Source organism: Lagenorhynchus albirostris, chromosome 17, assembly GCF_949774975.1.
Source record: "Lagenorhynchus albirostris chromosome 17, mLagAlb1.1, whole genome shotgun sequence".
Classification (NCBI taxonomy): domain Eukaryota; kingdom Metazoa; phylum Chordata; class Mammalia; order Artiodactyla; family Delphinidae; genus Lagenorhynchus; species Lagenorhynchus albirostris.
The window spans coordinates 72301587-72317943 of NC_083111.1; the positions used below are offsets into that span (position 1 = coordinate 72301587).

The 16357-nt window shown below is 43.8% G+C and overlaps 1 protein-coding gene across 1 annotated transcript in view; it reads right to left on the reverse strand.

Annotated features, from left to right (window-relative positions):
* The window catches only part of ADCY8 (adenylate cyclase 8), a 219170-nt gene that overhangs the window by 24057 nt on the left and 178756 nt on the right, over positions 1 to 16357 (reverse strand). The window contains exons 13-14 of the mRNA XM_060127469.1: positions 13320 to 13398; positions 4518 to 4676 (exon numbers count right to left, since the gene is read on the reverse strand). Coding sequence (XP_059983452.1) covers positions 4518 to 4676; positions 13320 to 13398 — 238 coding nt within the window. The remainder of the gene's footprint in view (positions 1 to 4517; positions 4677 to 13319; positions 13399 to 16357) is intronic.

Genomic DNA, 16357 nt, shown 5'->3' on the forward strand with positions numbered 1-16357 from the left:
CACCACGCACTAGCTTTGTGACCTTGGGCAAGTTCCTTTACTTCTCTGAGCCTCAGCTTCTTCATCGATGAAACAGGGATAATCATTCTTATGTCCTTATTGCCTGCATCCATGGGCACTGCTGTTGCCCCATGAAAGCTGGAACCCAAACTCACAAATGTCCCCTAATCAGATATTCAGAGGTTTGTATCACAGTTTAGGTTTGTAGCAAGAGGAGAAGATAAAAATGCCTCTTATGGGAACAGAGCACAAAATTGGGAGTTCTTGCAGGCTACAGCTGTCCTGCCTCTGCCTGTCACCCCTTCACACCTTACACTACTCTGCCTGTGTCTCCTACACACACACACGGACACAGACACATACAAACACTGAAGTTTTCCACTCATACATTCCTATTTACACACATCTCAATGCTTCTGAACACCTACACAGTACAAGTCCTGCCACACAGACACCTCCCATAACCATCATACACACACGCACACACTCCCTCATCGGGACAGACTCCCAGGGGCAGCATGGGTAGCAGCACAGTAATGGGGTAACGTGGCACAGATGGAAGAAATCTGAGGGACTGGATCAGAGCCATAGCTTAAATAGAGGAACATCACGGACCTCTCTGAACCCCAGTTTCTTCATTGCTAACGTGGGGATGACAGAACGCTCCTCTTGTGGTTGTGAATAGAATGAAAGATCATTTTCATCCATTGCCTGTCTTAGTACCTGGCACACAGTAGGTGTTCAGAAAATGGTATTACATCACAATGTGTACATTCTCCAGGCAATGTGAAATTTTTCTCTGTTTAAGCCTAGCCGAGTATGAACTGTTTAAATATTTACAAAGCCACAAATAAGCCTGACAAGACTTTCTACTGAAAATGTCTTATCCATGGGATTAAGGCTGAACCTGACACTTGTTTTGCTCCAGGGGGTTTGGCCCGAATAACAGCTGATGACCTGGGGTCTTGGCGTCTCTGGTTGGTCTCCTTCCTTTCAGGATGAGGCCAGTGCATTCTTGCTCTTCCCCACTGGTTCCAAATATCTCTTTGTTTTGGTGTCTTGATTGAAAGGAGCTTTCCTCTCGTACCTTTTCGGGGCTTCCCTCTGAGGGCTTCAGTGTTTCATCTGCCCCGTCTGCTGGTCACGGTTGATGTACAACGACACTCTCTCTGCTTTCCTGGCTTTGTTAAGAAGCTCTTGTAACAAATCCCCTGACCTTAGGGGGCCTTAAGGAAACAGGCCTGAACCCAGCTCCAGAGAACTCCATCTGCTGAGGGTGTTTGGTGCCTTCGTCTGCATCCAAGAGACTCTCAAGGGCCTGAGTTCATCAAGAGCTGATTGTTCCAGCAGCACATGACTCATGCCCTTGGCTCCTCTCCCACTGGTCTTCCTGCAGATGCCTGGATGGGAGATGAATGCTGTCGGTCTCCGCCAGTTCTACCCTAAGGCAAAGGTCACAAACCCAAATGTCTTCAGGGGACCAGCAGGTAACATAAGTGTCAGGATAAGGGTGGATACATTGGAGAGCCCATTCCACGCCTAAAGGCAACAGATCTACCAATTAAAACAAACATGCAAGCCAACCAACCAACCAGCTGCTGGCTTGCTGATCAGATTGTCTCAGAGGCAGCCAGTTTGTGACCTCTGTCCTGCGGGTTTTGCATCCCCTGTTTAGCTTAGTTTGAAAATCCATATTGGAAGGGTTGTCCTAGTGCAGTCTCCCAGACAACCGACTTGGCCTTTGTAGCATCCTCGGCAAGGGCTCTCCTCTCACCACTTGAAAGTTTCAGCAAGGGAACTCACCATTCCAGTTCTTCCACAAACCTTTAACGTGCAGGACCACAGGGGAGGTAAACTGTGCCGCGAGGACCAGCGGTGACCAAGGCTGATGTGGGCCCCACCCTTGCGGGTCTCCATCATCGCAAGGTTCCTCATAGTGCAGAGCACAGAGATATCCCCTGTGGACTGTCCGTTCGCCCTCTGGAGTCTCATTGCGTAAGGACAGTCCCTCTCCTGGGATAACTGTTCAGGCATTTAAAGGCATCTTTCACTTCCCTCTTGAGTTACCTTTTTCTAGGTGGTTAAAGTGTGAGCCAAATGGTTTGATTTTTTTTTTTTTTTTTGGCAGTACGCGGGCCTCTCACTGTTGTGGCCTCTCCCATTGCAGAGCACAAGCTCCGGACGCACAGGCTCAGCGGCCATGGCTCACGGGCCCAGCCACTCCGCCGCATGTGGAATCCTCCCGGACCAGGGCACGAACCCGTGTCCCCTGCATCGGCAGGTGGACTCTCAACCACTGCGCCACCAGGGAAGCCCGTGGTTTGATTTTTTTTTTTTTTTTCATTTCTCATCTCCCACATCCACTCCGTTATGGAGCCCTATTGACTCCAACTTGCAAAGGTACCTGGAATTCATCCACTTCTCTCCATTTTACTGCCAAATCCTAGGCCTCCTCAGCAGGCCCTTTCCTGGACTCTTTTAGGGTCTGCTAACTGGCTTCTGGTCTTGTGACCCTTTTATCCATACTCTATCAGCAACCAGTCAGATTAGGGAACACTTGAATTTTCCAAAGGTTCCCGTAGCACTTAAAAGGGTGCCCCCAACCCTGCTATAGTCCATAAGACCTGACTGCCAGGCCCTGGCCCAGGCTTTCCTCATATCACTCACTACCCTTCATCCTTGGAATGGGTCGAATAGTGTACCCCTCAAATTCATGTCCACCCAGAACCTCAGAATGTGCCCTTATTTGGAAACAGGGTCTTTGCAAATGTTATCATAGAGAGAGCCCTAAATCTAATGATTAGTGCCCTCATAAGACGAGAGGACACATGTCCTTATAAGGAGGGAGAAGGCCATGTGACCAACACAGAGATTAGAGTGACGGGGCCACAAGCCAAGGAGCACCTGGGGGCCACCAGAAGCTGGAAGAGGAGGAAGGATTCTTCCCTAGAGACTTCAGAGGGAGCTTGCTGTTGGCACCTTGATTTCAGACTTCTGTCCTCCAGAACTGTGAGAGAATGCACTTCTGCTGCTTTTCGCCTTGCAGTTTGTGGTATTTGCTGTAACAGCCTTGGGAAACCGGTACAGTTTCTTACCCTGGCCTTCCTGTTCACCCCAAGCCCATCCTCGCCCTGTGCCTCTGCTTGTGCTGTCCTCTCTTTCCTGGACGGTCCTGCCTCTTCCCCACTCTCTTGGTATGACTTGGTCCTTCCTATCATTCAGCCACAGATCAGACGTGGCCTTCTCTGAGCGGCTCCCCCGACCACACCTGCCCTGGCCAGTTGCTACCAGCAGGTAGTCTTTGTTCACCCATCAGAGCACCCGTCATAATGTGAGGTGCCCTCACGACGTGTTTCTGAACTAGCTTGTTATCTGTCTGCCCCCGCTTGAATATAAGCTACATGACGGCAAGTCCTTGTGTATTTAATTCACCACGAGAGTCCCAGAGCCTTTTAGGGGGCTGGCATGGTGCCTATACCACAGTCTGTGCCTCATAAATATTTTTTGAATGTTTGTTGTGACTCAGATTCCTGGAAGGTTTAGTTTGCTTTGCTCAGAGAAAGCTGCCCTTTTGTGATCAAAGGCTAAGCCATATCTCACTTATTTTAGTGTCCTCAATCTTCATCCATGTTGTAGCATGTGTCAGAATTTACTTCTTTCTTTTTTAAAAATTAATTAATTATTTATTTTTTTGGCTGCATTGGGTCTTTTTTGCTGCATGCGGGCTTCCTCTAGTTGTGGCGAGCGGGGGCTACTCTTCGTTGCGGTGCGCGGGCTTCTCATCGCAGTGGCTTCTCTTGTCGCGAAGCATGGGCTCTAGGCGCACGGCCTTCAGTAGTTGTGGCTCGTGGGCTCAGTAGTTGTGGCTCACGGGGTCTAGAGTGCAGACTCAGTAGTTGTGGCGCACAGGCTTAGTTGCTCCACGGCATGTGGGATCTTCCTGGACCAGGGCTCGAACCCATGTCCCCCTGCATTGGCAGGCGGATTCTTAACCACTGCGCCACCAGGGAAGTCTCTACTTCTTTCTAAAGACTGAATAACATTCCACTCTATGTATAGACCACATTTTGCTTATCCATTTGTCCCTTGGGCACTTTCAACTTTTGGCTGTTTTAAATAGTGTTGCTATGACTATGAATGTGCAAATATCTCCTTGCGACCCTACTTTCAATCCTTTTGGTTATATAACCCCGAACTGGAATTGTTTTACACACACACACACACACACACACACACACACGCATAAAACTTTAAAATGCCAGTTCAGTCTTGCCCTGGAGATCTTACTACATCCATCCTACACGTGAGGTACTGGATGCTGGGGAGGCCGTGTGTGCATCTCACCGTGCTGGACAGTTTGGGTGGCCTGGCGCCACGTGCTTGGCCTGGCCTCCATGCTCACGGGCTCACAGGAGGACAGGGAAATCCTCCCCGAGCTTGGGATGAGTGACCAGTGTGTCCAGTTGCAGCCCTCCCGCGGCAACCCTTCCTCCGGGGCCAGGCCAGCCTGGGCTCACCTCATTGTCGCGGTCCTTCTCCAGGAAGTGGCGGGCCACGTGACTGGGCAGGATGTTCCGGAGCATGTTCTCATTGTGTTCCCTCAGCTCCTTCATCTCGTTGATCTCCTCTTTGGCCTGAACTCGCCAGAGGAAGTCCAGGCGGGCTGTGTACTCCAGCTGCGGTTCAGGGGACAGAAGGGGAAGGAAAGCTTTCAGGCACACACACGTGGGAGGCGGACAAGGCTTCTCCAGAACCCCTGACAGACGAAATAGAGCCTGAGCTGAACGTTCCGGGAGGCCTTTTGCCTGACATGAAGAGATCCGAATGTGATAGATTTCATAGGGCCGTGTACCTCCCCTTCCTAGGATACGGCACCTATGATTTTGTAATTGTTTGTGGCCTCCACTGTACTGTAAGTGCTATGAGGTCAGGGGTCCTCTCACCAGCTGAGCATCACGTCCTTACCGTGTAGCAGTGTGCCTGGCACAGGGAAGGTGTTGCGTCACTATTTGTTGACTCAACAAATAAGTTACAATAATAAAGACAGCTAACACTTAGATGGTGCTTTTTGGATGGTACCAGGCACTATTCTACGGAATATACACGTATTAACTCCTTTCATCCATACAACAAAGCTCATAGGAAGGTATTATTATAGATCCTTATTTTACAGATGAGGAAACTGAAGCAAACTGGTGAAGTCACTTGACCAAAGTCACACACTTATTAGTGGGGAAGCCAGGATTTGAGTTTAACCCCAGAGTCCAATTCTAGAGTCTGAGCTCAGTCGAGGCAACAAGGAAGAAATGTATGAGCTAATAATGGAAGGATAGTGGATTTAGTTGTGAGACCAATATGGCCTAGAGTCCTGGTCCCATATTCAAGCACTGTAACCCAGCCTAGTACCTACATCTCTGTTTCCTCATCTCTAAAATTGGGATGAACGCTCATGACCAGGCAAGCTTGGAAGAGGAATTATTTAGGAAGTTATAGGTAGAGCATGGGACTCATAGTAGGTATTTAATAACCATTAGTTCCCTCTTGTCCTAGCATCCCTTTTCATTGGAAAGTGGAGAGCTTCCTTTCTAAAGAATTTCACAAGCTATACTTACCACAGCTTTGGGAAATGTCATTATTTCAAAGACTTGAACTATTAAAATGAACAGTATTCTGCACCATTAAACACATGGTTAGATGCCCTGAATTCAAGGGCTTAAGGAAATTCAGCTAGCTCTTTTCTTTCTCTTACGTGCAAATCTCAGTGGATGGCAAAAGTATGAGAAAACAGAGGTGCAAGGTTATTCATTCAGCAGAATTAGTAATAGCAAAAGCTGGAAACAATCCAAGTGTTCATTTTGTTGGTTGAATAAACTATTATATACAGCTATAAAAAGAAACAAAGAATATTTCTCTGTACGTACTTTGATGGGCTGGCCTCTGAAACGGAGAAATGCATGCAGAGTTTGCCATTATTGATCTAAGGAAAGGACATATCTACATCTCTCTCTCCATATATATATATTTCTTAATTTATTTATTAAAACATTGAGGTGTAAAAAACCCATAAAAAATCATTACCGATGAGATGAGGAAGGGAAGCCTAGGGAGGGGAAATAGGGATAGAATTTAAACTTTTAAAATGGTATCTTGTTTTATAAACATGACTTTTGAATCATGGAAATATTTTACTTAATTATAAAACTAAATGGATTTTTTAAAAGCTCTGTGAAAACAAACAAACAAACAAATGAAGCTACAGGCACAACCACACAGAGAGGAACTATTCCAAATGCCTTTTAACACAATAATTTGATGGTACATTCGTAGGGAGAAATACTCTGAGGCTAGAAAGAGTGCAACAAGAATCTTAAAAGCGTTTATAACAATCACCTTGTAGGTGGTGGCGTTTGTAGTATTATTGTTAGATTATGGTATCTGAATTATAGGATAAAGCAAGTGAATAACTGTGTTGGTGTCACTGAGAACTCGAATTTTGGGGAAGGGAAAAAGGAGATGCGGATATAAGATTGATGAGGTTAAGTCCAAAGCCTAGCGTCCTATGAAAACTGGAAGGTATCACTATGAACTTATGATCTATATGTATCTCCTGGCTCTGCCTACTGAAATCAAGGTCTAGAAACAATGAAAACCTAGTAGAAAACAATGAAAACCTAGTAGTAACAATGAAAATCAAGGTCTAGAAACAATGAAAACATCCCAGTGTCCAGATTGTGGTTTCAAAATATCAATTCCTACAAAAGGGACCTTGTACTCTTTGCAGAAAAGGCTGAAATTTAGGGAGGAAAATGTACAAGCTTGGAACATTTTTTGGTACCAGAAAGCAAGTAGTCAACAGAGACTGGGGTTATGTTGAAAGGAGTAGACCACCCCACTGTCAAATATATGGCAAGTTGAACTTTAATAAGAATAATAATTGCAATGGATCGAAATGAAAGACATACGTTAAAATGCAAAAGTTCATAGTGACACTTAAAACATAGAACCTCATCGATCGCATCTTGGTGATGCTCAGGAACTAGCTTATTGGGAAACTTGGAAAAAATTTATAGGTGAATTAAGCATTTACCCTGCCTTTGCTTTATGAGCTGTACTTGAAGGTAACAACTAGTTGGCGAGGAGAACGTTCTCATTTTTTGCGGTACGCGGGCCTCTCACTGTTGTGGCCTCTCCCGTTGCGGAGCACAGGCTCCGGACGCGCAGGCTCAGCGGCCATGGTTCACGGGCCCAGCCGCTCCGCGGCATGTGGGATCTTCCCGGACCCGGGCACGAACCCGTGTCCCCTGCATTGGCAGTCGGACTCCCAAGCACTGCGCCACCAGGGGAGCCCGAGAAGGTTCTCTTTAAAACTGTATTCCAGCTAGCAAATTATGAAATATTGATAGAATTGGAATATCACTACCTAGAATATAAATGAATGTAGGTTATTATTGTCAAGAGCTGCTAATATCACAAAAGAGAGATAAGCAGACATTATATGCCTCTTAATAGTAGTTCACAAAATTAACCAATTAAATCTTTTTGCAGAAAAAAATTGAACTTGAATCTCAGCAAGTTTCTAGATATAACTACCAATATAGGAAAAACAAAGGACAGAGGGATGTGTTAAATACCCCTATAAAGGGTGCAATCAACAAACTCTAGACTGAGAGACATTCTAGAGGTCAGTGGCTCTCACAAAATATTGCAAAAAAAAAAAAAAAAATGGAGGGTGGTTCTTTAGAGTAAAAGGAAATAAGAGACATATCAATCAATGGCGATATATGGACTTAAGTTGGATCCCAACTGAAACAAAATTTAAAAAAATATAAACTAATTAGGAAATTGAAACATTGACTAAAGTCTTGAACATACGAAAGAATTACTGTTTTATTTTTTAAAGTGTGTTAATAGTATTGTGATTAGGCTGAAATTCTCTTTCAGATGCATATTGAATTATTTACAGATGAAATGATAGGACATTTGGAATTTGCCGCAAAATAATTGGGAAGGAGCAGTGAGCAAAATAAATAGGGATGTAGATGAAAAAAGACTGCACATGAGCTGGTGACTGTCGAAGCTGTGAGTTCATTATACTATTTTACATACTTTCGTATATGTTTGAAATTTTGCATAAGAATAAATTTTTAAAAACGTAAGCGGTGGCTGCAGGTTGTATAAAAGAATGCTAGTCCTGTTCTACCATGTGGCTGTGTGACTGTGGGAAATTCATTCAACTTCTTGTATTTTGGTTCCCCTTCTAAAAAATGAGGATAATTGCCTTCATCTCGTTTAATGCGAGACATGGATTATCATACGGTCTATCGTAGGGACCAAAAGGCATGATGTATGCAAAAGAATTCGGAAATGTCTAAAATGTAGATTTATCGAGTATTACTATGACTTTAAGGTGTCTGTGGATGAAATCTGATCGAAACTATGCTTTCAATTTTTTTTTCCCTCCAGACTTAAGAGCATCGAGTTTTGATTTGTCAAGTTGCAGGAGAGGATTTTATCCACAATTTTTTCCAAATGAAATGTTTCATTTCCACCCTTAAAAAATGCAGTGTTGGTTAAAGCAAGAGACCATTTTTAAAATTTCTTTCCTGTTGAAATACTCTCATCCGACTAAATTTAAATCAGAGCTATGAGTAGGGAAATCTGGAGTTCAGAAGTTGACTTAAGCAAGAATTTTCCAGTTGCGAGACAAGAACATACTTTACATTTTGACTGCAGGTCACTGCATCTAAGGCATGTTCATAAAGAGATATTTTAGTCCAAGTACAGTCCTATCTCTTCACAAAGCCAGTCTCGTGAAGGCATGTGTCACATATTTTTTAGATGTCCATGGAAGGAAAGTATTCCGTTTCAGTTTACTGAGTACCTACTATGTGCTAGGGGCTGGGCATATGGAGATAAGCAAAACAGTCTCTTTGTCAGCTGAGTGGTGATAGGAGAGCACAAAAAAGAAAGAGATCATTTCAACACAGTGTGGTCAGAGCAGACATGAAGAGAAAAGCAAAGCAAAGCAAAGCACTGAGTTTTTAAAAGTGACCATTCTTCAGCATTTGCTCAAGAAATGCCAATTGATTTGGAAGTGCACTCTCCTAATTTTTACCAAACCATTTAGGAACCGGCTACATGAAAAGAGTACCAAGGGAACTAATACACATTGTTCATATGTTTTGTGCCAGGCTCTTATCACAGACAGATAACTAACACTGGCCGGGTTCTTGCCTTGGACCAGGCACTGTTCTGAGCACTCCGTAAGTACTGAAGGTCATTTAATCACACAACAGTTCAACGAGGTAGGTACTTTATTATACCCATTTCACAGCTGAGGAAATGGAGGCATGGTAAGGGGAAGTCAGGTGCCCAAGGACTCACAAATAGAGGCTGGGATTTGAACTCGGGGCATTTTGGCTCCAAGCTGTGGCTCTGAAGCCCTATAATCTACGTCTATGACCTCATTCAGCTGTTCTCCAACTCTCAATAGATAACTATTAGACTTTTCATTTTGCAGGTAAAGAAATGGCAGGTCTGGGCTGTTGAGCATCTCAAGGTCACCTGTTCTCCCAGCAGCACTGCTGGGATGCAAACTTAAGAATTTCGTTCCAAGGCTTGGGTCTTTCTTTCTAAGCTGCACAATTCCAGTGCCTGTCTTTATCAGACCTAGAAGTAAGTGACTGGAGACCTGACCTCATTAATCTCTGTCTCCGTGCGCAGGTGTGACTTCCTCTGCTCTAAAGAGAGATGCTGAGGCAAAGCCCAAATCTCAGGGCTGCACGTGAATCAGGCACGAGGTAGGAGGCACCTGTCTGCTCTCTTCTGTCCCACGTTCCGGATGTTCACCTGCCTCAGAGGAGCAGGTGTTTGGCATATCTCTCCACATATGTGCAGGATGAGCCTTCCCAAGTATGCAGTTACATAACTGCCTCTGTCACTCTGGAGATGTAAAATTACACACGCTCCCACTGGGAGGCTGCTGCGTACCAGGCATCAATGGGGGTTATTCAGCCTTTAATAAAAAGAGAGGGCCTCTGAGTCACGAGGGAAAACGGTGGAAGCTGGTAGCAAACCCAGGAGCAGACGGACTTGATCCGGATGAACAGGACTCTGATGGATGTTATGAAATGACACTCGAGGTGATACACTCCTGCGGAAAGCATCCTCTAGCAGACAGGCAGCGGAACACGGTGGAAAGTGAATGGACCTAGGAGTTCAAGCATTTGGATTCCTGTTTCTGTCTGGTCCTCCTTATTGTCTTTGTGACCTCAAGTGACTTGAGTCTCTGCTCCTGCCTTGGGACCAAATGGATAATAATGCTTTCTCTGTTTGCTGTGTTCTCTTCTTTGTTGTGTTGTTGTTGTCATTGTTTGTTTGTTTGTTTGACTGTGCTGCACGGCTTGTGGGATTTTAGTTCTCCAACCAGGAATTGAACCCGGGCCCTCAGCGGTGAAAGCACAGAGTCCTAACCACTGGACCTCCAGGGAATTCCCTGTTTGTCTCAGACTCTTGCTTTCAGAGTAAAATATTAATAGCTCACAACTTTTGAGCACTTATTCTACGTGCAGATCACTGGGAGAGGTATATTATAATCATATTCTCATGTAATAGTATATAACAAACTTATAAAACCTGTTATTATCATATCCATTTTATAGGCGAGAAAACTGAGACAGAACATTAAGTCAATTACTGAAGGTCACATATTTCCTGAGTGGCGGAGTTGGCGTTTGAATATTACCTACCCCACTCCCAGGCTTACATCTGTAACTGCTACAGTTATGGGATGTAGTTATATAATTTCAAAACCTTTTGAAAGTTAAAAAGAAAAAAGAAATCAGATATCGCTTGAGCACTCAGGCCCTCACTATTCACTTATACATTCTTACTTCATACCCATCTTCATGTGAGGAGCTTATCTGCTTTCCCAGGACAAATGGAGAGTAGAATAAACGGAATCAGAATGTTAGAAAGGTTTTGCGGAAGGGAGTACTGAGAGGGGACAAAGTAATTCCTTAAGGTGCCAGAGAAGATAGAAACATCCTTCTTATTACGGAACGAAGACCCCTACTCTGAACTTGCTCTCTCTTAGCTATCTCTGAGAATTTCTCATTGTCAGTTTAAAACCTGTGTGATGGAGTGTACGCGTGTTTTTCTATAGGATTGCCTTGTCTGACTCTGTCTTCACGGCCCTCAGATGGGCTGTCATTTGCATGTCAGACTAAGGAGTCCTCTCCTGTAACTAGAAGCCATTAAGATGTGGAGGACATGACCCCAGCTCTCATAGAAAACCAGAAAGACCTAAATATAGGAATTCTGCAAATGGCCAGACTTTGACATTTGGCTTATTGTTTCACCATAAATTCAGCTAAAACTGAAAAGCAAGGTAAGGTCATATTGCAGGATTGAATGCCCTTGGCATTGTGAAGATACGCAGACAATTCTTTCTGTCTTTCCCCAATCTAGAAAGTGGAAAGGTGGGCTTTGGAGACAGATCTGGGTTTGAATTCTAGTTCTCTCACTTACTAGCTGAGTAGCCTGACTCTCTTCATCTGTAAAACAGGATCCATAATAACGACCATTAGGGCTGTTGAGAGGATCCAATGAGGTAACACAGGCGGAGTGCCAGGCACACAGTAGGAGCTTGATACATACTAACTCTTACCCCCTTTTCTTCGATTGCCAAGTGTTATTTACTCTCTTTTCCCCTTGACTACATTTTCCCGTCTCGCTTTATTACAAATAACTTATGTATGTGTCTCTAGCTTCCAGGTTTTTAGCTGTTTCATCCCTGGCTTCTCAGGATGCGTTACCTCCCTGTCTCCATGGTGATTTCTCAGTGGTATGTTTCTATTTCTGCTCTGGCTAAAAGTCTTCCTGTTTTGTTTTTTCCTTTCCTGGTTACTTTTTCGAAGCACACACAAAGAGAGAGAGACTGGGATCCACAGCGCAGCAGTGAAGCAGACAGGGCCTGGCTCTACCAGAAAGTGAGAATCTCCCCAGGTGAGGAATGTTACTGAATTCATGGTCTGAGTCTGCATGGAGAACTCGTACCGGACGTGGAGAGCAGGTGACACCTCTTGGGTGAAGCCTGTTACGATGCTCCCGTGCAGAATAATTTCCTGCTTCTTTGACTCTTGAAGTCCTTGAACAAGTCTGGTCCACACATTGCACATCCCCCATTGCATTATTTAGGGTCCGCTCTCCTCCAGGAGATAGGAGCCCTTGGGGCCGTGGATGGGATTTTGCACAGTGCTATCCATGGTGCCCACCCTAGATCCTGGCAGATGGGGACGTGGCATCGATACGGTAGGCACTTTATCTACTCGGGACAAATCAGTGATGAAGCGCTTCCTCTATTTCTGTAAGGCAGTGCTCAAAATGCTGCATGCAATCATCTCAAACGATGCTTCAAAACAGCCCTAGTCAGGCATTACTATCTTATTTTAGAGAGGAGGAAACAGGGGCTCAGGGAGATAAGTTACTTGCCCAAGGCCACACATTTCTGGGAGGCAGGGCAGGATTGGAACCTTGGCCTGGATTATCCTCAAACCTGATTGGGAGTTTGGGATGGACATGTACACACTACTATATTTAAAACAGATAACCAACAAGGACCTACAGTATAGCACAGGGAACTCTGCTCAGTACTCTGGAATAACCTAAATGGGAAAAGAATTTGAAAAAGAATATAGATACAGGTATATGTGTAACTGAATCACTTTGCTGTACACCTGAAACTAACACAGCATTGTTAATCAACTATACTTCAGTATAAAATAAAAATTAAAACAAAAAAACCCCAAACCTGAATGTTTACCTAGTTTACACAACTCCTATAGTAATAGAACTGGGAGGGGTCCCAGTTTGCCTCAGGCAGAAATTGAAAAAGCTCTTTTTTTTTAACAATAGTTTTATTGAAAGAGATATACCTAAAGGGAATGAAAACCATATTGCTCTCCAAATTATCTCCATCTTAGTTTTTTATTAAGTGGTGCGTGCTAGGAATTGATTCTTTAAGAATCACTTGCTGGGAATTCCCTGGAGGTTCAGTGCTTAGGACTTGGCGCCTTCACTGCTGGGGCCCGGGTTCAACCCCTGGTCAGGACACTAAGATCCTGCAAGCCACGCAGTGAGGCCAAAGGAAAAAAAACAAAAAAAAAAAGAAGAAGAAGAAGAAGAAAAAAGAATCACCACTTGCTGCAAGCAACTAGAAGTCATTTATTGCAGAGATGAGTGGCTGCCTCTCAGGTGAACTTTATGGCAATGGGAAATGCCAAGTAATCAAAGGCAGTTAGAGGAAAATGTCAGGTTACCTGCTGTCCATGGTAGAAGACAGCGAGGAGGAACATGGCCATCAGCAGCAGTGACGCCTCCTTGGTCCCCAGGAAATCTCTGTTGGAAGAAGAAATGCAAATGGTGGCATGGTTATTGACAAACATGGAAGGACTTCAAGGAGGCCCATTAGGAAACTGAGGTTCAGACTGGAGTGGGATAAAAAGAGAGAAGCAGTTGTTTCTTGAGCTCCCACTATGATAGGGGCTTCTCTATAAGGCTTTCATACAGGCTAATTCAGAACTCAGTTGATCCCCAAGGGCATGAGGTCACACAGATCATACCTGCTGGGAGACTCTAGAATCCAGCATCTAGACAATGAACTTACATTAATAACGATGCCTTCTATTTGCAAAACACTTTTTCTAGATTTCAAAGAGCTCTGATACTTCCTTGTCACAAAAATCCATGTGAAGACAAACATCCCCTCTTTTTCTTTAGATGTTAGCCTATTTAAGAGGCAGGCAAGGTACTTGCTATGTGGCAGCCCCTGGTCTAAGTGCTATAAGAACCACACTTAGGTTTTTATATAAATTCCTATTTCCATTTTGGGCACTGTTGTTACCCTCTTTGAGCTCTCTTCTACGTGGCTGCTAGAATATTTTTTATCACTAAAGCCAGATCACATTACTCTTTTGTTTTATAGCTTCCCAACAACAAGCATACATATGCTTAGAACTCACTCAGAGGTAACTTGACTCTGATGTGGTTAAGGACACAGTGGGGCCCTCATGGATGAGACGCAGTGCTCAGAGAGAGTAGAAAGGGCACTAATATGGCTGCCCCCGGGCAATCTCCAGCTTTCCCTTTTCTACTCTCACTGGACACCAGCATGAGTAGCATGGGGCTTAGGGAAATGGGAGCATGATCCCGGCTGCCAAGGCCAGCTGCTCACCTAGCTTTATGCTAAAAGACCCTCCCAGCTTACACGGGGCCAGCCCCAGTCCAGCTCTCCAGGTAGAACAGGGACTCAGGAATGGAAACATGCTTTCTCTTCGGGAGGTATTGTGCACATGGGGACCCAGGGGACCAAGGAACTCTGTGGGCTGAAACAAGATTCAGATTTGTGAATTCCTAGCTCCGTCTGCTTTTCCTTGGAGATAAGATGCTAATCAAAGATAAAACTCACTATTATATTTCTTTTCTGTAGCTCCAGTGAGGCATATAATTATTGAGCGTCTACTGTGTACCAGGCACATGCTAGGATACAGAACTGAAGAAGGCACATTGTCTTTGCCCTCAAAACAGTTCAGAAAAGGAAAGAACCAGACAGATAATTTTGTAACATGATACACTGCCTAGTAAGGATACACTCTTGTTACCATGGGAATATATGGGAAGAGAAGGTAACCCAGGCTGGATATTCAGGGAAGGCTCAAGAGCTGAATATGAAAGGTCGATAAGACTTTGGGAGGAAAAGGTGGGATGCCTTCTATAGGTATGAGACATATATCTTGCTTAGCTAGCTGGTTAACAAGCCTCTAGTGTAGGGGGATAAGTAAATATCACATATCAAGTGAGGCCACACGCAGACTCAGATCTATTAGCGCTGTCCACCACCAGCGCTGAAGTGAAGAGTGTTGGACTGTGAGCCATATATTGTCAATCCAGAATTTTAGGCGCTGGGACTCACTCATTCATTCATTCAGTCACAGTCACCATAGTGCTTGTTTTGGGGAATAGGCACATTCCAGTACCACCCTTTCCTTCATGTCAATTAATTCTCTGGCCCCTGAAGTTTGTGGACTCCTGAAAAAATAATAAAAAGTCATGAGTTTTGTAGTCATGCAGACCCAGCTTCCCATCTCAGGTCTGCTGCTGACCAGTGGTTTGACCTTGGACAAGCCACTTAATATCTCTGAGCCTCGGTTCGTGGCCCTGTGAAAGACTCTAACTGCGTTTACCTCCCTAATTGTGAGAGTTAATTGACCAAATCTTGGTAACGTGTTTGGCATGGGGCGTGGCCCATGTCCCCCTCTCTTTACCCCCTAAAGCTCCCAGCGCATCATCTTGGCCCTGGTGGCGGCATTTTACAAAATCACTCGTTCACACGCCTTAGTCTGAATGGGCGATGTCCTGTGTTTAGCTCCTCGTGAATAAACTCCTGCTCTGACTGGCACTTCTGATATCCTTTTCTTTGTGATGCAGAAGACTTTTTAAAGCTTAGCAATTTATCACTTAAAACACACTTTCAAGAGAAAACATAAACACCTCTTGAATCATTTTGAAAGCAGTGGTTGACTAAAAATAGAGAGATGGCTGGATCAAATTCGGAAGAGAAGTAAAGGAAAATTATGAATGGTCTTTGAGTCTTCAGGATGTATTTCAGATGGAAAAAAATATGACCTGAGTAGAGACTACAAAATATGCGCAGTAAGTCACCCTGACCAAGGAACATCGAGAAAGAGCTGGGATTTGAATTTAGAAGAGATTTTTTCTTTTTCTTTTTTTGTAGCTTCTATGACTAGTTGAAGAAATTCCAAAGAGAGCCAAATGGCTGAAATCTGTACAATATCCTCTAGCTATTGGGTGGCAGAGACATAAAACCCAGGACATTTTGAACTAATTTATTTGTATTAACAAAATTGGTAAATTAATACTATCTTCTCCCTATGCTCATAGAAAAGGACGTACTAAGTGAAAACACATGTAGAATAATGTGATTCTCAAGGATACCACGATCTTTAGAGATCATCTTATCTGGTGTCTTATAAAAATTCCTATTTAATTTGAGTGTTAATCATTATAGAAGTACTCATTCTAGTTGTAGTGAATTTGGAAGCTAATACAAATTCACAAATAAAACAATAAAAATAAAAATTATCCTTCCGCCTACCACCCAGAGAAAACAATGGTTAATATGTTGGAATCACCTCAGTGTCATTTCCTTTTCCTTTATGCAAAAATATATTTATGTTTACAAATTTAGAACTGTATGGTTCGTACTGTTTTGTAACCTACTTTTGCACTTAGTAGGCATTATGAAAAGAATTCCGTGTAGTTAAATACTTTACAATGT